The 20,177-nt window shown below is 52.5% G+C and overlaps 8 protein-coding genes across 8 annotated transcripts; 4 read left to right on the top strand and 4 right to left on the bottom strand.

Annotated features, from left to right (window-relative positions):
* Nucleotides 1-107: 107 nt before the first annotated feature.
* Nucleotides 108-1,934, top strand: CMD1 (calmodulin). Its single transcript, XM_062910272.1, has 8 exons — nt 108-342; nt 478-534; nt 601-616; nt 778-903; nt 966-1,036; nt 1,092-1,233; nt 1,285-1,881; nt 1,902-1,934. Exons 1-7 carry the CDS (start codon nt 340-342, stop codon nt 1,317-1,319), a joined length of 450 nt encoding a protein of 149 aa, XP_062769171.1. The 5' UTR covers nt 108-339; the 3' UTR covers nt 1,320-1,881; nt 1,902-1,934.
* Nucleotides 1,935-2,185: 251 nt separating this feature from the next.
* Nucleotides 2,186-2,911, bottom strand: QC763_0043410 (uncharacterized protein). The gene is made up of 2 exons (XM_062905658.1): nt 2,685-2,911; nt 2,186-2,626 (listed from the first exon to the last, which is right to left on the bottom strand). The coding sequence occupies exons 1-2, from the start codon at nt 2,717-2,719 to the stop codon at nt 2,398-2,400; spliced, it is 264 nt and encodes an 87-aa protein (XP_062769170.1). The 5' UTR covers nt 2,720-2,911; the 3' UTR covers nt 2,186-2,397.
* A 417-nt stretch (nt 2,912-3,328) lies between these two features.
* On the top strand, nt 3,329-6,934 carry APL4 (clathrin associated protein complex large subunit). Its single transcript, XM_062910271.1, has 5 exons — nt 3,329-3,860; nt 3,966-4,089; nt 4,152-4,340; nt 4,397-6,494; nt 6,552-6,934. Exons 1-5 carry the CDS (start codon nt 3,851-3,853, stop codon nt 6,636-6,638), a joined length of 2,508 nt encoding a protein of 835 aa, XP_062769169.1. The 5' UTR covers nt 3,329-3,850; the 3' UTR covers nt 6,639-6,934.
* Nucleotides 6,783-9,577, bottom strand: SPT4 (transcription elongation factor spt4). The gene is made up of 2 exons (XM_062910270.1): nt 7,179-9,577; nt 6,783-7,121 (listed from the first exon to the last, which is right to left on the bottom strand). The coding sequence occupies exons 1-2, from the start codon at nt 7,511-7,513 to the stop codon at nt 7,091-7,093; spliced, it is 366 nt and encodes a 121-aa protein (XP_062769168.1). The 5' UTR covers nt 7,514-9,577; the 3' UTR covers nt 6,783-7,090.
* Nucleotides 7,821-10,188, top strand: GAL83 (galactose metabolism-related protein). Its single transcript, XM_062910269.1, has 3 exons — nt 7,821-9,006; nt 9,086-9,677; nt 9,738-10,188. Exons 1-3 carry the CDS (start codon nt 8,207-8,209, stop codon nt 9,783-9,785), a joined length of 1,440 nt encoding a protein of 479 aa, XP_062769167.1. The 5' UTR covers nt 7,821-8,206; the 3' UTR covers nt 9,786-10,188.
* Nucleotides 10,189-10,237: 49 nt separating this feature from the next.
* Nucleotides 10,238-11,302, bottom strand: KAE1 (putative tRNA threonylcarbamoyladenosine biosynthesis protein kae1; the record flags this gene model as incomplete). Its single annotated transcript, XM_062910268.1, has 1 exon — nt 10,238-11,302. The coding sequence occupies one exon, from the start codon at nt 11,300-11,302 to the stop codon at nt 10,238-10,240; it is 1,065 nt and encodes a 354-aa protein (XP_062769166.1).
* A 2,013-nt stretch (nt 11,303-13,315) lies between these two features.
* Nucleotides 13,316-15,866, bottom strand: EPL1 (Enhancer of polycomb-like protein 1). Its single transcript, XM_062910267.1, has 3 exons — nt 15,357-15,866; nt 14,447-15,217; nt 13,316-14,385 (listed from the first exon to the last, which is right to left on the bottom strand). Exons 1-3 carry the CDS (start codon nt 15,501-15,503, stop codon nt 13,558-13,560), a joined length of 1,746 nt encoding a protein of 581 aa, XP_062769165.1. The 5' UTR covers nt 15,504-15,866; the 3' UTR covers nt 13,316-13,557.
* Nucleotides 15,867-15,894: 28 nt separating this feature from the next.
* On the top strand, nt 15,895-17,933 carry CNB1 (Calcineurin subunit B; the record flags this gene model as incomplete). The annotated part of the gene is made up of 4 exons (XM_062910266.1): nt 15,895-17,059; nt 17,136-17,188; nt 17,321-17,394; nt 17,456-17,933. The coding sequence occupies exons 1-4, from the start codon at nt 17,008-17,010 to the stop codon at nt 17,931-17,933; spliced, it is 657 nt and encodes a 218-aa protein (XP_062769164.1). The 5' UTR covers nt 15,895-17,007.
* Nucleotides 17,934-20,177: the final 2,244 nt, after the last annotated feature.

Below are 20,177 nucleotides of genomic sequence, written 5' to 3'. Positions count from 1 at the left end.
GCACCTGTGGGCCTTATGGAACATGGCTGACAGTGACGGTGGAGCTGCCAATGCCAACAGAAGGCGGCGTGGTGCCTTGGCAGTTGCGCGCACCCAGGAGAAGGCAGCAATGCAGGCCCGCTGGAGGCCCGGGCGCCTCTCCAGAAGGGGGGGCCCCGCATCTCTTCTCGAAAGCTTGCGTCTCATTTAATCTGACCCTGACGACGACTCCATCAGCTCGCCGAGACGCTACACTTCGTTCTTTGGCCTTCTGCAAACACCGCTGCTGCCAGACCAGATCCCTTCAGAATCGCTTCCACGCATCCATAACCAACTTTCGTTCACTACAAACACATCAAGATGGTCAGTCTTCCATGTCAACAGATGCGCCCGAGACCCTGAACCAATTGCCTGGCAACCCCGCGGTTGAGGGGACAATGAGGCGGCATTCGCAACACATATTCAGGAAACATCGCAAGCTGACGTTGTTCGCTACAGGCCGACTCTCTCACAGAGGAGCAGGTTTCTGAGTTCAAGGAGGCCTTCTCCCTCTTCGTATGTCCCCCTTTCTATTTCTATCAGTGGTTCCTCCTGGCGCAAACTTGCTGACCTTTTGAACAGGATAAGGACGGTGATGGTTAGTGGTTCCCCTGTAGCCGAGTTTCCCAAATCTACCCAACCCCGCCCAACGAGGCTCGCGTTTTGCACGTTCGACATTTCGTACGACGACGATAACGATAATTTCCGCCTGGTTTATTTCCTTTTATACAATGGACGAATCACTAAAGCGGTAAACAGGACAAATCACTACTAAGGAGTTGGGCACCGTTATGCGTTCGCTGGGACAGAACCCTTCCGAGTCAGAGCTCCAGGATATGATCAACGAGGTCGATGCGGACAACAATGGCACCATCGATTTCCCAGGTAGGCACCGCCAACTGCGCGCATGCGCATCTATACATGACCACATGGCTGACCAGGTGTAGAGTTCCTTACTATGATGGCTAGGAAGATGAAAGATACAGACTCCGAGGAGGAAATCCGTGAAGCTTTCAAGGTGTGTATATTCTCAGAGAGGGTACCTTCCAATTGGTTCTAATCAGGATGTGAAGGTGTTCGATCGCGATAATAACGGCTTCATCTCGGCTGCCGAGTTGCGTCACGTCATGACCTCCATTGGCGAGAAGCTCACCGACGACGAGGTTGATGAGATGATCAGGGAGGCTGATCAAGACGGTGATGGTCGCATTGACTGTAAGCACCTTGTCATATCATATATACACGGAAAATGCTGACAATCTACAGATAACGAGTTCGTGCAGCTCATGATGCAGAAGTAAACTCCGAAGCAGCGAATTTGCATTTAACGTCACGTCTTACGAATACCTGCGTCTAATGTTTCGGATTTTTCTTCTACTTCATTCTGGATGGGTCTGCCCCGGTCAGCGTCGGGTAGGGTTTTATCGCCAGAGGTTTGATATCAAACATCAATCGCAAGGGATTCCCCTGTTCTCTATTGGGCATCATGCTTGACGCCATCTCCACCCTATGGATGCTCCCCTTTTCCGGGGGGTTTCAGGGGTCAGTGGGGTACGCCAACACCAAGCATCAAACAGTGAAGGTGGTGATTGATGATTGAAGGGGTGGGAATCATTCAGCAAGCACAAAAGACTTCTGACCTGCCTTCTGGGTCGAGGGGGTTAGTCTGTTTTTGTTGGCTATTCAAGGTCGGGAGTTGACCACCGCCTCGTTGTTTGTGTCTTGACGACTCTTTGCCTTTTCGACTTCAGCGCGATGTTCTTTTTGTCCAGCGGGATATTCTTAGTGTAGGGTTGATAATGAGAAGCCTGTTCTAGAAGGGAATAGACTTGTGTGTGTACCCAATTGCCCAAAGTTACACAGGAACAAGACAAGTTACACAGGAACAAGACAAGTGACACAAGCAATGAAGAGAGGGGGGAATAATAAGCTGACCATTAACGTCATTTTTGCCGAGCCAGCCGCTAGTATATAATAATCGTGGTCCCCCAAGGAAGCATCCGCCTCCTCCCGCTCGTGCATGATGATTGTGGCAGTGCTGGACGATACTATGTACTAGGGAAGCCGAAAACGAGGCTCAGCCCTATAGGGCTGGCTAAGGTAGAGGAACAAAGGGGAGGATGTGTAGATGATGCCCGATGTAATGCGAGAGGTGAGGTGAGGTGGGTTGGGTGTAATTCTTCCCATCCTCCTCCGTTACCAGCTGGTTGTGTAAGCCCAGGCAATAACTCCATTCCTCCTTTTTCAGATTTTTACTCGATGACCTTTCCGAAAGGGAAGCAACACGTTGTTTTTGTTCAGTGTCTCTCTGGCATTTTGGTGAGACTTTTGAACAAGTGTTGCAAAGTCTCTTTTGGTCGAAAGTTGATGATCGGTTTCTTAAGCTTTTGTTGTCGATCGGGTGAGATACAGAGGCAGTCGTGGGATGCTGCGAGTCCCGCCAGCTCGTTCTTTGACGCTCTCGCGGAGGCGGATGGCGGTGGGGATCATGACTGCGTCCATGCCGCATGTTGGGCCGCCGCCGCCGCCGGAGCCGAAGGAGGAGGGTCGGGGGAGAAAGGCTGCTGTTGCGGCGAAGGCGAGGAGGAGAATTCTTTTGGAGCGGGGGCTGACAGGTTGTTAGATGGATGGGGAGCATGGGGACGGGGAGGGGGAAAGGGGCTTACAATCGGATTGGTTTGGGAGGTTGTGGTGGTTCCATTTTGGTTGTTGGCTCTAGAGGATGCTTTAGGGTGGGTTTGGTGGAGGTTGAGGTGGATGGTTGAGAAATATGTATGTGGTAAGTTGGTGTGAGATTGAGGTCGGAGGGATGGGAATATCTAGGAGCTTTCTTATTTGTGGGAGGCGAGAGATGTAATGAAGTGAAGAGAATTTTGGGTTTGATATTGGCTGGTTCATGGCTTGTGTCAGAGGTTAAACGGTCAGTCGGGTCGAGTTTATCTACGTTCAACGGCCTTGCATTTGGTATGCACTCCATAATCGCTTGGATATTGTTCCGCAAAGGGATTAATCGATTGAGAGCAACAGTTGTAATGGTCTATTGCTCTGGATAGCCGTACGTTGCAGCGGTTGTTCTTCGTATGAAATGAGTTTGAGATATCAACCCAACGTATCGTGAGAAATTAAAAGCAACACTCAGTGTTTGCTTGGTTCAGCCCTTCTTTCGGTCATGACTCAAAGGCTAAAACTGAGCGCCTAAACAATGACGAAAAGACTATCTTGACCTTACATAGACGTCGTTCAAAGTCTGATTTCAACCGCAATCAGCTGTATGATATGAATTAGACTCTTGCAAGAGTCGAAAAAGTCAATTAGTTGACAAAGGGTCAGTCAGGGTGTGCTTGCCTGCAGCCCCTATTTTACCCCTTTTTCAGGTTCCTTGGAAGAGTGAGAGACCTGAAGCCATGGTGAGATAGCCTCAACGAGCACACACAACGACAGCAATTCTGACGGGGACTTTTGGTTCTCTACAGAATTTCATCTCTCCATCTTGAAACCCTCCATTGCACCTATGCTTTGCAGGCCTCTTTCAATGACAAGTGTCGAGATTATTGAAAGGGGGAAGCGACCCACTCTGAACCCTCAGGGTCTGGAACATACGCCAATCGCGATGGACGCTGCCTGAGGCACCGAATGCGACATGGGTCCGACAGCTGCCACCCTGAACCTCCAGCGGACAGCACGCAGAGCCACATCGCTGTGAGAGACCATCTGGTAATGCGGCAACGGTCTGCAACTAGCGAACACACGAACAACCTCCTCCAAACCTCCCGCTCTCAATTCTGGACCGAATTTTCCCCTAGGCCCCTACGAGGGCCCTAATAAAGTCACCATGAGCTCCCGTGAGTTTAATGCCCGCCATTCCCTTTGCCTACCTACATCTGCGCCAATGTATCGCCAGCCAGCCAGCCGTATCGGGAGTTACTGACGTGCCTGCAACCCCACAGTCAAGCAGTTCATCCGCAACGTACGCGCCGCGAAGACCATCGCCGACGAAAGAGCCGTCATTCAGAAAGAAAGCGCATCCATCCGTGCCAGCTTCAGGGAAGAGAGCGCAGACCACGGTGTCAGGTACATATATCATCGACAGTCTGGGTTGGGCAGTGTGTGTGCTGATAGTAGGAACGGTACAGGCGGAACAATGTGGCCAAGCTACTCTACCTCTTCACGCTTGGCGAGCGCACTCATTTCGGCCAGATTGAGTGCTTGAAGCTTCTCGCATCACCTCGTTTCGCCGACAAGCGGTTAGGGCATTTGGCAACAAGTTTGTTGCTGGACGAGAACCAGGAGGTTCTCACCTTGGTCACCAACTCTCTCCAAAAGTGCGTCCATTTGCTCTGGCAGAGAACCCTACAACCAACTGACTCGATGGTACTAGTGACCTGCAACATTCTAATCAATACGTGGTCGGTCTTGCCTTGTGTACTCTCGGAAACATCGCCTCGGTCGAAATGTCGAGAGATTTGTTCAGTCAGATCGAGAACCTGATATCCACCGCGAACCCCTATATTCGACGAAAAGCAGCCCTCTGCGCCATGCGGATTTGTCGAAAAGTACCAGACCTACAAGAACACTTTATCGAAAAGGCGAGCCAGCTTCTGTCCGATAGGAATCACGGCGTGCTGCTCTGCGGCCTGACCTTGGTCAACAGTCTTTGCGAGGCTGACGAAGCCGAGGGCGGTGAGGAGGGAATTGTCGACAAGTTCAAGCAGTTCGTCCCTGCTCTCGTGAGGATTCTGAAGGGGCTGGCATCCTCGGGATATGCCCCTGAGCACGACGTCACTGGAATTACAGACCCCTTCTTGCAGGTCAAGCTTCTGCGGTTGCTTCGTGTTTTGGCCCGCAATGATGCCCAGGTAACAGAACAGATCAACGATATTCTCGCGCAGGTCGCGACCAACACCGACTCTTCCAAGAATGTTGGAAACTCGATTCTCTACGAGGCGGTACGGACGATTCTAGATATCGAGGCGGACTCTGGCTTGCGTGTTCTGGGTGTGAATATTCTGGGAAAGTTCTTGACGAACAAGGATAACAACATTCGCTACGTCGCGCTGAACACCTTGGTCAAGGTGGTGGCCATCGATACCAACGCCGTACAGAGACATCGGAATACTATTTTGGAGTGTCTGAGGGATCCCGATATCAGCATCAGGAGAAGAGCCTTGGACCTCAGCTTTACCCTCATCAACGAGAGCAATGTTCGGGTTCTGATTAGGGAACTGTTGGCATTCTTGGAGGTGGCTGATAACGAGTTTAAGCCAACCATGACCACCCAAATTGGCGTCGCTGCGGACCGTTATGCACCAAACAAGAGGTGGCAATTCGATACCATGTTGCGCGTGCTGAGCTTGGCGGGCAATTACGTGAAGGAGCCGATCTTGTCGTCCTTCGTTCGTCTTATCGCCACAACCCCTGAGCTTCAGACGTATGCCGTACAAAAGCTTTACGCGAATCTCAAAAAGGACATCACACAGGAGAGCTTGACACAAGCCGGTGCTTGGTGTATTGGTGAGTATGGCGATGCTCTGCTCCGTGGTGGTCAGTACGAGGAGGAGGAATTGGTGAAGGAGGTCAAGGAGCACGAAATCGTTGATCTCTTCTCCACCATTCTTAGCAGCAGTTATGGTACTCAGGTTACCACCGAGTATGTGATCACAGCCTTGGTCAAACTCACGACCAGATTCTCCGAGCCAGCACAGATCGAACGGATACGGCGCCTGTTGCAAAACCACCAGACAAGTTTGGACGTCGAGGTGCAACAACGTGCGGTTGAGTTCAGCAACCTGTTTTCATACGACGACATTCGCCGTGGTGTGCTCGAGAAGATGCCGCCTCCTCAGATCAAGGAATCATCACGAGTACTTGGCGAAGCGGCGAAGAAGACGAAGAAGGCAGACAACAGGAAGTCCAAGTCTCTCAAGCCGAAAGAGGAGGATCTTCTTTTCGACCTCATGGGCGATAGCGGACCATCGGCCCCGTCGCCAGTCAATGGCACTCAGAACGCGGATTTACTTGCGGATATTCTTGGAGGAGCCAGCGCCCCGGCTCCTACCGGCTCTTCGCCAGCTCCGGCACAGTCCAATGTGGCCTCGATCATGGATCTCTTTTCGCAAGGACCAACGTCCACGCCACCTCCCGGCCCGGCTGCTGCCACCCCTCCACCCAGCGCCGCCCTCTTCTCCATGGATGCTGTCCCAGCACCACAGGCGGCCGCTGCTCCTGCTGCCCCAGTTGGACACCCATGCTACGACAACAACGGCCTGAACGTGACTATCCAGACACAAAGAAACGCGGAAGGTACAGTTCAGGCCATCGCCAGATTCAAGAACACGTCTGGGGCCCCTCTCTCCAATGTTGGGCTGCAGGCTGCTGTGCCAAAATCACAGAAGTTGCAGTTACTCAGCATTTCATCGACAGATGTGGCGCATGGTGCTGAGGCCACACAAATGATGAGGGTAGCAGGTTGCAAGGGGGTAAGTGATTGTACGTTCCATGGTACAAAAGTACTTTACTAACAATCCTGTGAACAGCCTCTGCGGTTGCGCTTGAAGATTGGGTATACTCACCCCGCGGGGGGACAGGTAATGGATGTGGTTGCTTGGCAGGAGCCTGCTTAATGGTGTCATGCTAGCGATGGTTGGTTTCTATAGTGCGGAGAAGAGGGATTCGGGTGGGCGTTTTCTGTCACGTATGGATGGTTGTGATGGCTGCGGGGCGTCGGACGGTTAACAGCACAATAAAACATCATGGAGGGGGGAAAGCGTGGTAACCTAGATATATTACTGGTGTGAGTTGATAGTGGTGATGACTCCAAGAATCCAGATTATACCGTGGTGATAGTGTGACCTTGCCTTAGGTGCAAGAAATTGGCGGCTCTTCGAAACAGCTTCCAAAACATATGAGTACCCAAAACAGACGTCCTTGAAATCTCAAAAGTCTTCCAGTTTTAATTAATTTTGCGCCATTCCCAACCCGCTATTGATGCAAGAAAAAAGCTTCAATCGCACACAGCTACATTAATTATGATACATTTTTTCATCTCATCACCATTCACACCACCATACTCTGCTCAGTCCGCCTCCGTAGCGCTACCATCGCGCCTGTCATGCACAGTTAGCACATAGCAGTGATGAGTCGAAAAAGCGTGCCAAACTTACGGGATATACTGAATCCTATACTCCTCCTCCAGCATGGTGCGGATCTCGTCTGGCAGCTGGCCGAGGACCTTGTTGGCGTAGGTGCCGCGGACGTAGCCGTCGAGGCGGTTGTATTTGGCTATCCAGGACTTGGTCGGGTCGGCGATGGCGATGAGGCCCTCAAAGACGGACGAGGTGCAGGACTCGATTTGCTCGCTGGAGCCTTGGAGGTGGAGGAATTCTTCGCAGTTGGGGCAGCCTTCGTCTCGGAAACGCTGATGGGTCATGACTATGCTGCAGACCATGCAGGCGCGAAGGTAGCGCTGTTGGCCGGGGGCGACGTAGTTTTCGGACATTTTGGATGAGAGGGGATGAGAGATGGGATGAGAGAGAGTGAAGTGAAGTGAAGTGGGGGGTGGTAGAAGTGAGCGGGGGCTTTGGTTGGGAATGCTGAGCTTTGAATAAGTAAGGCCTTTGATGAGTGAGAGGATGTATGTAAGTGAGGAGTTGCAACCAGTTGGTGAAGATGTACGAAGACGTCCACCAGTGGGGGCGCAATTGGCTGGGCAGGGACTGGGACCCCGGCTCTGGGTGACATGGGTGACACGGACTACATATGACTTGTGGTGGTGGAGCGAGGGGAAACCTGTTTGGGGGGGATCTTTATCGATCCATCAAAAACGACTGAACCCCAGACAGTGGACCTCAGCACCTCCATCTGCTGAACCATTTACCTTCTGAATTGGCTTTACCCGCGGTTGAAACTGGCCGAATTCTCTGTCGTCCGCTTCTTTTCTTAACCGTATCGGAGTCAAGGTTGAGCCAGTCTCCCCTTTGTTATCGCTCTCCGGCACTCCCATCTGCTGTGTTTTTCTGTTAGATAGCGAATACTCCGCTAGGACCCAGCACCTCCTAGCACCCAGCACCCAGCACCACCCCGTACCCGCCAGCCCAAGCTTCACTGCTCTCCCACCCTTCGATTTTGTTTCGGGTTCGCGTGTGCTGCTATCGGACAGCAGGCACGCCCGGAGAAGAAAGGTTGATTAAAAATGGGAAACAGCCCCTCCACATCAAAACCCACGAGCCAGTCGTCATCCTTCCAATCCAACGCCCCAGGAAGCCAAAATGAGTCTCCACGGTCCGTGAGGCGAGATAACAAACATCCGATTCCGGTACAGACTCACCGGGTCGCCGCCCCGCCCGAACACTCCCTCACCCAAGCCCAGGGCACCGCCGTCCAGCCACCGTCCAGCAGCAGCAACCGGCCAAAATCACTGCAGCACCGACCCCGCGCCGCATCCCCCCCGGGTTATTCCACCCCGTCGTCCTCGGTGACGGCTGACCGCTCCACGACGGTTGCGAAGCCCGTCGACGTCAAGCAGGGCATACCCGGCCCCTCGCATGAGCCCGCCAAGCCCGTGGCTGTCCCTTATTCTCACAACTCGCCTTCGTCCTCGAGGTCGCCCCGCTCACCAAGATCCGAAGACATATACGAATCCGTCGTCATGCCGCATAGTAGCTTGCAAGATATGTCGTATATGACGCGCCCGCCGCGGCTGCCCCTCCCCATCGAGGAGGAAGTCCACACGCCCGGGTCGCCGATTATCTCGCCTGCCGATATTGGACAGCCATTGGAGGATGTCGAGGAGTTGGATTCGCAAGGGCTGGTGCGCCCCCCGTCAAATGTCAGCAATGCTTCGGTGTTGGAGGATGATGACCCAGAGGGACTTTTGGTGGACAAGAATAGGCCGACGGTGCCCACGAGGTTAGAATGGAAGCGCGGAGGTGACAAGGTCTACGTTACGGGGACCATCTTTCAGTGGAATCGCAAGACGAGGTTACACCCGGTGTAAGTGCTTTTAAAGGCCCCGTTCAGCGCAGAATTTGGGTTCTGAAGGAGAGGCTAACAAAGATTTTCCTCGACACAGCGAGGGACGGCCAGGTGTATATGCGACCACGATCGACATTCTCCCCGGCACCCACCACATTCGATTCTTGGTAGATGGCCAAATGCAGACATCCCCCGACCTCCCAACAACTGTCGACTTTGGAAATAACCTTGTCAACTACATCGAAGTCAACCCAGACGACCTCCCCTCCGCCGCGGAAAGTGGTGCCGCGGCAGCTGGAGCTCCGGCCAAGGACGGACAGCAGACGACTGAGAGGTCGCAGAACCCCGTCTCGGAAGAGGAGTCGAACCAGCAGCAGCCAAAAGCCAGCTTCAGGGACTGTCCGCCAGCCGAGCTGTTTGCCCACAAGATCCCAAGATATCTCCTCGACTTTGATCTGCAGGAGGATGCGCCACAGTACAATACTGCCTGCTCGGCGATTGAGAAGCTCCCCATGCCACCAGCACTTCCCGGCTTCTTGGGCAAGCCGATTTTGAACGCGGCGACGCTGATCAAGGACGACAATAGCGTTTTGAACATGCCGAACCATACGGTGTTGAACCACTTGGCGACGAGCAGCATCAAGAACAACATTTTGGCAGTTTCAGCGACGACGAGGTATAAGAGCAAGGTATGTTTATTTTGTAGTAATAAGAGTTTTGTTGATGGTAAGCTGACATGTACTAACCAGTATGTGACCACGATCATGTACAAGCCCACGACGACAGAAGGGATTTAGATATTTTCTTTTTCTTACATGATTTAACGCTAATTCCAAGAATTATTACTATCATGGATTGGTGGTGACGGGAGGCAGGGCTTTGTTTTTTTGCATGGCAGTGCTTTTAGAGGCCGGGGTTTCTTGGAGTAATATGAATTGGTGGCCAGACTTTGGTAACACGATCAGAAGATGATGGTGTGTGTGTATGCCGGGCGGGCTACGTTTTTGATGATCTGAAAGTGAAAGAGATATCACTTGGACTCATGTGAGAATTGCGTGTCTCGATATCATGTATGTCGGAGCTTTTGTTGAAAGGGGGAAATGACAAGTGGGTTGGGTGATGGACTGTTTGATCCAAACGGCCACCAGCCCGATCAGATACAAATACAACTACCTTTTCACAAGGGGTCCAAAAATGTTTGTTTAGTTCGGTGTGAAACCTTGTTTCTTCTTCTCTTTGGTATCATTCATCACTTTCTCCATTTTACCAACACCTCATCCGTCCTAAACCGCTGGGTACACGTACTTTCCTCGATGGGGGTCTGGAACCCAGTCTCGTATGCCAGCAGCCCAGCGTGCGCAATCATGATCCCATTGTCGATGCAGAACCTCTCGTCTGTGGCATAGACGCTCCCCCCCCTCTCCGCCGCCATGGTACCCATCATTTCCTGTAATCTTTCGTTGCAGCCCACACCCCCCACGATCAAAACCTGGGAACTCCCCACGTGCGCCATCGCCCGTTCCGTGATCTCGACCAGCATGGCAAAAATCGTTTCCTGAAGCGAAAAGCACAGATCCGCGGGTGTAAACGCTTCCCCGTCTGGGCCTTTCCCCCCGCTCTTCATATGCGCCGCCAGCTCGTCCGCCCGGGTTAGGATCCCACTGAAGGAGCAGTCCATCCCTTTTACTGCATAGGGGAGGTCGAGGAGGATGCGCCCGCCTTGTTTGGCGAGCTGTTCGATATTATACCCTGGGGCAGGGTCGTTGCTTATTTCTAGTGTTCGGGCGAATCTGTCTAGACAGTTTCCTACCGCTATGTCGAGGGCTTCGCCAAAGATGCGGTAGCGTTGCTCAGCGTAGGCTATGACCTGGGTGTTGCCTCCGGAAACGTACAATACTACGGGGTGGGAGGCGCCGGTGATGGCGCGGCCCATTTCGATGTGGCCTACGCAGTGGTTGACACCGACGAGGGGTTTGTTCCACAAGAGAGAAAGGGTTCGGGCGGCGATGGCGACCGAGGTGAGGGGGGCGCCCATGCCGGGGCCGCGGGTGTAGCAGATGCAGTCTATATCTGGGATGGTGATGTTGGCGACACGGAGGGCTTGGAGGGCGATGCGGACGAAGAAGGAGCGGTGGTGGGCGGCGGTGTCTTTGGGGAGGAAGCCGGTACCGGGGGGGGAGACGAAGGTGTGGCGGATGTTGGAGAGGACGGTGGAGGTGTCGTTTTCGTGGAGGATGATGCCAATGCCCAGTTTGTTGGCTGAGCCCTCACAGCCGAGGGCTATTCGGCGGGGTTTTTTTAGGAGGTCTGTCATGTTGCGGGGTTGTGGTTGTGCTGGTGGTGGTGGTGAGTGAGGTTGAGACGTGATCGGATTCGATAGTATTCAGAGTTGGGATGAGGATGGTGGAGGTTTGAGAGGTGGCTGAACTTCGCTGGGTTGTTGCGCGTTGTTGCTTGCCGGGACGAGGAGTCGGGGTTGACGTGTAGAAACTCAATTGATAGGTCGTAGAGAGTCGAGGTGAATATCAGGCCTTTGTTAGTCTACAAAATGCCTTCGTCTCTTAGACGTCGTTATTAACTCTGATGGCCGCCGATAGCCTGCAGGAGGGGTAGCTTTTTGATGGGACGGATATTTCGTCAGCGGGGCATAGGTTTCTTTCCCTGAGGGGTCAGGACGTTGATCTGCCTGGGTACGTACCGAAGCTTCCATCTTGGCTCGTGCGCACTTCCCGATTGGATCAGGATGCAGGGCTCCGCAAGACTGGAGTCGACGCCTTTTGGGGGCTTCGGTAGTGTGGGCCCCACTGCACTGAGAAAGTACCAATTCTCTTTAGCAGCCATCGCTGTCGACATCAGCAATCCTTCCACACACACAACACACTGCCTGCCATGATGTCCGGCACACCGGGAGCCTTCCCCTCCTTCGTCTGTACCATCATCTTGCAAAACCTTTTGCCCTCCTCCATTTTCTGACCCCGATTTACCCCCCTGAAGACCAGCGCATGGGTCCCAGCTGAGCTCTGGTGCTTATCTCCAGCAATGCTGATCTTTCACCCTCCTCCCGGCCTGAAGACCGCACCTCCGGTGGCGAAGAGTATATCTCCTCCTCCGTGATCTCTCGATTCTTCAGGTATGTTCTATTTTCTGCTTTCCTTCTCCGGAAACCTCAAGCTTGCCTGCCACGGCGTCCTCCATCCTGGCGGAAGGCTTTCTTCCGGCGCTTATGATTCCGAGACTGACTTTGCTTTTACTCAGAGATGCACGATCAGCGCACAAAACACCGTCATCCTCGAGGGAACTTGTCACAGTCTTCCACATCTATCTGCTTCAAAAATACCCGGCCTCAGCCCGCGGGAGCTGCCAATGGCGCCTTGTTTCCCTCACGGGAGCTGCCTGCTCGCCATTGATATGTCCCCGGCGAACCACACTCCTACGTGGCCTCGCTCCTGCTCAGGATCGCTACGGTGTTCGAGATCTGTCACAGCTTGGTTTTCCCTTCATCTGACAAGCTTGCGCTCTCCTCTACTCTACGGGGTGGCCGTCTTGCACAGATATCAAGACCCGGAATTCCCGCGCATGTGGCTCTCTGCCTCTGCCTTGGTCTCGGCCGGGGCCAGCAGCAGAGCACGCAAGAGTTTTCAGCGGAAGCGTTCACGCCGATGTCGAGAGCTCGCGACGATTCCGGCATCGGTATTGCACACATTGCTCCTCCTTTTCATCCTGCCGTTCGCCCCCTGATAGGGTCGTCATGTTGGGATGAGAGGTGGACCCACATTTCTGTGGTCAGCTGGGAATTGCTTCTGAGCCCGCTGCTGGTTTGTGCTTCTCCTGTGGAACAAAGCCCTCGCCAACAATCACTCCACCCAGGGATGCAAAATCACCGGCGCATCGACTACCATTTGCCTCGCGGGATGACATCTTTCTTTTCGCCAGGAAGATGATTTCCAACGTTCTGCACAGCATTCTGCGAAAAGCACTTCGAGTTATGCGCTCGGCTTCGTTGGGCACAACCTGCCTTGATGCGTCGCATCCGCTCTCGGCCATGTCGATGTTCAACGGCTGTGAAGTGAGTTCCACGATTGGTTGTGGGATAAACTTTGTCGAGCTACCATCGGCGCTCAGGACCTATAACTGGGACCCAAACAACGCCTCCGATTCTTCGCGCAAATTCTCACACCAATACCACGACTTCGGCAAGTTTGGAATGACAAATTGGTTTTTGCAGATATCACTGCTTTCTTTTTTTATTATTCAGCCGCCCGGCACGCCTTGGCCCTTGTCCCTGACGTCTATGTCTATGGCATAGTCTTCACCGTCGTCTATACATCATCCGTCACTCGCCCGCTCGCTTCCGCAATTATATGCTACACAAAAACCAACTGCACCGAACTCCTCGCCAGCCACGACGGGCTCCTCTTGTTTCAAGCCCATCGCTAAATGCACCATCGGAGTGTTGAGAGAGGGGATATACAGAGCAAGACCACCTTTGTGGCTTGCTGCTCCCGTCGCATCCTGAACGGGCGACGGGGAAAAATAAGGGCGAAATACACAAAAGCACAAAGGACAACTTCATGTTGCTCCCTTCACTTGTGCAGGCGATTTTGTCGCCTGCAGTTGTGCTGGTAGTGACGCCGGTTGGTTTGGTGCTATTGGATGTTGCTGCTGTTGCTGCTGATGCTGTTGTTGCTGCATCATCGCAGCCTGCGCGGCTGGCATCATAACTCTTGAGTTAGGAACTACTCGGTGTGTCATCCACACTGGAGGCGGGACAGAGGCGCGGAATTTCAGTGCCCGGGTATCAAAGGGATCAACCTCGTACACCTCGGGCTCGTCCTCATCATCCGACGACTGGTCATATTTCCAGCGGTCGTACTGTTCTGCGCTGACTTCACGGGGAGGACTCGCCAAGCCACGACGATCAATCCACAGCCGATTGAGACGACCAATACGCCGACGGTACGATGGCGGGTTTGCTCTCGACTCCTCATCCGGAGCTACTCCCCTAAATTTCAAGAGCGGGCCAAAGTCTCGTGGCTTTTCTGGCTTGTCAAGCTCCATAGGGGTGGGTTCCTCCATGGATACCGACGACGCCGAAGCTGGTGGTGTCATCAGATATTGGGTCTTGGCTGGCCTAAAGTTGGGATCTTGAAGGGGCCCATGCACCGGAGACAACGGACCCCTAGTCAAGTCCACATAGTTGCGATTCCATTCGCTATGGGTCAGCACCTTCTTCTCGATATCAATCCGGAGCTCGTTCTCCTTCTCAGCAAGGCGATCAGCCAGCTGTGAGAGATCTGCCTCGGCAGGACGGCCATCTGGTCGTACGGGCATACGAAGTTGGGCAGGTGGTGGGGGTCGCTGGACGGCAGGGGCCTCTGGCGCTTTTCGTTTCTGGGGCTGGAGACGGGTCAGTATCCGTTGATGGTGGTGGCAGTAGGAGAGGGCATGATAGACTGACCTTTTGGTTGACGAGATCTTCGTCGTCGGTCTTGATCCCCAACCTGACCTTGAGCTCCTTGAGTGTCCCGCGCGTCTCAAAGATGGCGCGGTCAGTCTTGAGCATCTCGGCCTTGAAAAGCTCCCTTTGGTGGGCAGCCATGGCCAACTGGCGCGCATCCTCAAGCTCCCTCCGCAGTCGCTTGAGCTTATCTGCGCACAGCACATCTCGTGCTCTTGTCTTGCGAGTGGCACGTACTTCTCGCCGACGGAAACAGACATAGGGGTCCATGTCATCACTGTCAGGGGAGATCTCAAACTTGAGAGTGGGATGTAACGGTCGGTTGCTCAGAGCTTGCCGCCGTGATTTCCAATACTCATAGATCTCTTTGGCGTGAGGCATGACCTTTCCTCTCTCCAAGCTTTGAAGGCCTTGGAGCATCTCCTCATATGGGGCTATTGTCTGGTCTATTGAGGCAAACGGGGTTTTGATGAAGGCGGTGTCCTCATACACCTCCATGATCTTCTCAAAGTCATCTTCTGAGAGCTGGGTAGAGGCGGCTCGTTTTGCGTTGTATGCCTTGAGAAAAACATCGTCCTCCTCCGTCATGTCATACATGCATCCTATGCATTCTTCTACTGTTTGAGAGAAGCGGATATATGTTGATGGCTGGGAGCACCGCTGTGAGTAGAGCTCGTCATAGTTGAGTGTGCTCTCCTGTGGTGGTGGGACGGGAATTTCCTTGTCGGCAGCGACACCTGCATGTTGCAGGACTGCCTGAAGATGGTACTCCTGTCATTTCAAGGTCAGTATCGGATGCTATCAAGTGCTGTTGGATAAGTCTTGTGGTGTAAGAGCAACTTGATATGGTCCGTGCACGTGCTGGTGCACGTGACACGTGGTCGTCAATCAAGGTGAGTTTTTGACATACATTTTCCTCGGCCTGTTCGACACCGGTTGCGATTTGGGCTTCGGAGGTGAGTTGTTCGTATTCTGAAGGGTCGATTTGGTCTTCTCTGAGGACGGATAGAGGCGTTTTTGGAGCCAACTTCTTGATCCTAACCTTCCGGGTCGCCATGGCTGCTAAGGGCGGTGAGAGGGGCAAATTGCCTGGGGAAACCCCTAATAAAAAATTTTTAAATCATTCAGCGGACCATGCGAAAGGAGTGTATCGATTTTTTCGATGCAAAAATGGCGTTGTTGGTGGTATTTTGATGGCCAAAGTCTCGTATCGCGATGGAGTGTCGTTGAAGTTCTGGCGCAGAATTTGCTGTTTTGGCGGCGTGTTCCAGGACGCTTCTGGCGATTGGCTGACTTTGGCCGGGCTCTTTGAAAGGGGGGGGAACGTGCCCACTCTTCCCTACCTGCCTAGCCGATTGGGAGAGCGCGCGCGCCCAGTAAATTGTTCAAAGGGCGCAGCAGCAGCAACAAACACCAAGCAATCTGCCCCTCTTTGCACCTAAAAATCAGGCTCTGCTGCTGCGAAAGAGCGCATCCCTTATCTTGGAGAGGAGATGCTTGGAGCAATTCACAGCCGCGCAATGTCTTGACGTCAGTTTTTTTTATTTTCATTGTTAGTTCACTGCAAATAAGGGAATGGGCTTTTTTTAGCTTCAAATTCGACATTTTAAAGCCACTTTATTTGAAATCTTATGAAGTATCATCATCATCAACCACTGATATTTTATAGTGTGATTGGACTGCAATTCAATCTCTCAAACAACTTCTCCTCTCTTTGCGGTGTGTCTGGCACGTGCATCCGTTCTTTCGCCTTCCTCAGCTTGCCATGGAGGGGCGCCTGAACACGACGCTGGTTCGCGGCCGGGGGTGACGCGCAAGGTGAGGTGAGAACAAATCAAGGTGAGGCCCTGCCCGTTTGTTGCCTCGCTTCGTTTGCCAAGGCAACCTGGAATAAATGTGGCTCGTGCATCATTCATGACGACCGTGTGTGGCGGCAGCTTGTGGCTTGAGATCACCCCCACTCCCCGTCAGACCCTGGGCTGGGGGGCCTGATTTGGAACCTCTGTCTTGTGCCGCACCCCGCTTTTCGTAAGTCGCCGCCGCCAGTTGGGTTTGGGAGAGAGTCCAGAAGCCGTGTATTGTTGATCGCAAAGCAAACCCTCATCGAAAATAGGAGTTGGGGAAAAGCTCCTGAACTAGACGAACCTCATCCTCACCTGACGGACGGATCAACTTGTTCCGCTGCAATATCACGAACGCCGAACCTGGAACTTGGGTACCGAATTACACTACTTGCTCCTGCAGCCTCGACCGCCGACCGCCTGCGCCGATATCGATATCTCACGAGTAGAGAGTAGCGGGCAGCTTTATTCAGCAACCTTCTTTGATATCTGGTCCTGTTTGGTTTTGATTTCTTGCGCAAACTTGACCCTTTCAACACTCAGCATTCTTTCATTAACCTGATCGACACCCTCCGCCGCACCTTTACCGCCACCGACGACTCGCGACAGCACCAAACCGCTCCAACCGACTTTTTTCCCTTCTTCTTCAAGAAGATATTCTCTAGACGAGAGCATACAGGCAAAAATATAATACTCGGCGGAAGATAATTATCAGTCAAAATGGGCAACCAGACCAGCAGCGTGCTGGACAACATTGTTCAGGGGTCTAACTGTTGGTTTTCACCATGACATTCAGGAGAAACGATGGGGACAAGTTATTGACATGTGGTTTTTTTCACCATGAATAGTCGACAGGGATGAAGTTGACCGGCTGCGGAAGAGGTTTATGAAGTTGGATAAGGCATGTTCATTTCATATTCGTTAGAACAAGGATCAACGGGGAATAGGAACAGGAAAGAGGATGGGAATGTCCCGAGAGAATGGGAGGGATATGACGAATATGGGGCTAATACGACTTGTTCAACACAAACAGGATAACTCCGGCACTATCGAGCGTGAGGAGTTCCTTTCACTCCCTCAAATATCCTCCAACCCACTCGCCACCAGGTAGGTACCTCCCCCCCCCTTCCTCTCACTCAACCCCCAAATACTAACACCCATCCCAAAGAATGATTGCCATCTTCGACGAAGACGGCGGCGGCGACGTCGACTTCCAAGAGTTCGTCTCTGGCCTTTCCGCCTTCTCCTCCAAGGGCAACAAGGAGCAGAAGCTCCGGTTCGCCTTCAAGGTCTACGACATTGACCGTGACGGCTACATCTCCAACGGCGAGCTGTTCATCGTCCTGAAGATGATGGTGGGCAACAACCTCAAGGACCAGCAGCTGCAGCAGATTGTGGACAAGACCATCATGGAGGCCGACCTGGACAAGGATGGGAAGATCAGTTTTGAGGAGTTTACCAAGATGGTGGAGAATACGGATGTCAGCATGAGTATGACGCTAGGTATGTTCTCCCTCGATTTCGAAGTGACGAAGGGCTTGTGTTTGCTAAAACAAGATGAACAGATCAATTCTAGACCTGGGGAGAGGAATGATGGGCAGGCATGCTTTGCGAACATTAGACAAACAAACAAGAGAGTTTTCTAGCATAGCACAGCACAGCACAGCACACAGCAAGGTGGCATGAAATGAAGCATGAAATGGACTAATGAAATGACAATTCTTTCTTCGCTTGATTTGTTCTTTTTTTCTTACCCTACTTCTATACTGATTTCTCAGCCTCGAGTTGCTGTAAGTGTTGGCGTCACGACCATTGCCTTGTTCCTTAACCATCAAAAGATGCCAGGCCCAGTGATGATAGCAAGAAGTAGTAAACTGTGTTTAAAGGCAGGCCTATTGAACTATTTCTGGCCGTATATTGATTCACGTCAACAGTGCTCTCTGTCAACCATTCCTAGTCAAAGCAAGATAAGTGTGATACATATATACTGTAACAACGGCCAGCATCTTTTTCGGAACGTCTTTCCGTTTTCAAAATCAGCACTTCAAGAGGGCAAGAAGGAAGTTAGCCTGCCCCCCTTTGTACACGGAGGCATGTAGGCAGTGGACAGACTCCATATCCTGCGTGCTCTTTACTATACTACAGGTACCTACCTGTGACTCACAAACTATCTACCTCCACTCTAAAGCAAAGTAGGATGGCTGATATGTCATTTTGTCGAAAGAGCCAAGCAGTAAAGAAATGCTTTTACCCCGTCCCCCCATAGTATACCAAAACAGGCAACTAACTCCAAGCAAACGCCCTGTTATCGTTTCTCCAACTCTCTCCCATCCTGGAAAGCTTTCCACTTGGCCGCCGTTGCGTCAACCTGGCAGTAGATCAACTTGGAAATCTCAATCGCCAACCTACCCGCCCACATCCTCTCACCCTGTTAGAATGGATCAGTAACTGACATGAATCAAGGCTGAACCCCATCCATTCACAGATCTAAGCAAAAAGCCATCACCGCACCTCCTCCCCAACTCTTTTGCCTGTGTACTGACGCCTACCTCCATGAGCGATCCTACCTACCTAGTGAGAAATTAGGGATCGTGGTAGGCAAACTCATGACAACACCGCGTGCGTGTGGATATGCCCAGCCTAGGTTGTTATTTGAAACAAAAGAAGAAAAAAACTATGAAACCGGTGTGCGCCTCACATCTGTCTTCTACGCTATGCTTGCTGCTTTCCTGTCAAAAGAAATCACCCACCCCTTAGGCGAGGTGTGCCTCGGTGTGAGCATCCAACGCAGGCACCATCCGTGTGTGTGTGTGAGTGAGTGAGTGAGTGAGTGAGTGAGACGGCCATGATCACTAGACAAATAATCGATCAATAGTTTCCATTGCCATGCTTGTCATCTCATTACATTACGGTACATCTCCATGAAAACAGTCTCAACCTATCATCATCAATCCATCTGTACACTTTGACATCAAACATACCTCTACAGCCTTACCTTTCCAACCAGAGTACACCTAATGGTGTGGCTTTTGCTCTCCGTTCGTGGTAAGCTATGCATACCCCCCGCACACCCCACCCTTCCACCCACCCTATATACATACACCTCCCTATGTACTCAACCTCACCCTCACCACACCGCAAGTGACCCAACCCACAGCCTCACTCACCACCCACACCACCGCCATTTGTACGGAGTACCCAACCTAGTAACCCGCCCTCCCCAGCCCTCCCACTCCCTCTCGGCCCAGATCAACAAATCACATGTCCATCCCCTCCAGCCCGGCCTACCTTTTCCCTTCAAAAACTAATGCACCCTAGCCGAACGGACCGGTGCAGGCGCCGCCACCTCTCCTCGCAAACTTTGTTCTTCTACTCCCTAACCCTCACGGGCGATTGCAGTCCAGTCACACGCCGAATCTACTCACCTCCCCATGAAGGTCTCGGTGAGTAGAAGAAGAAACACGAAGGATGATGCCCCTGGCTGTGGAAGGAGAGGGTGTAGGAGGAGCGACCTGCATTCCTCCCTCGTATGGCTCACCATGCATGTATGTAAGTGATCCTTATCGGCTACGTGCATGGGGCTTTGAATAAAGTCCGTCCAGTCAGTGTACCTTGTTTGACTTCTTCTTGCAAATGTCACACTCCATGGCCCATATACGCAACGACTCTGCTCGAGCGTTGTGTGTGTGCCCGGCCATGTCCTCGAGCGGAACAAAAAACCCGAAAACCTTAGGCCTCCTGTCCCTCTTCCGCTCCCTCAAGGTTCCCTTGATCATCCATCCGTGGAAGTCGCTGTAGGGTATGTCAAGGCAAACCTCATGTGACTCCTAGGCTCGGCCTTTTCCTTCAAGGCAGGGGAGATGGAGGACGGGGTTCTTGACTAAAGCCAC

The sequence above is a fragment of the Podospora pseudopauciseta genome, assembly GCF_035222475.1.
Source record: "Podospora pseudopauciseta strain CBS 411.78 chromosome 2 map unlocalized CBS411.78m_2, whole genome shotgun sequence".
In the NCBI taxonomy this organism is placed as follows: Eukaryota; Fungi; Ascomycota; class Sordariomycetes; order Sordariales; family Podosporaceae; genus Podospora; species Podospora pseudopauciseta.
This window is presented reverse-complemented; position numbering and strand designations above follow the sequence as displayed.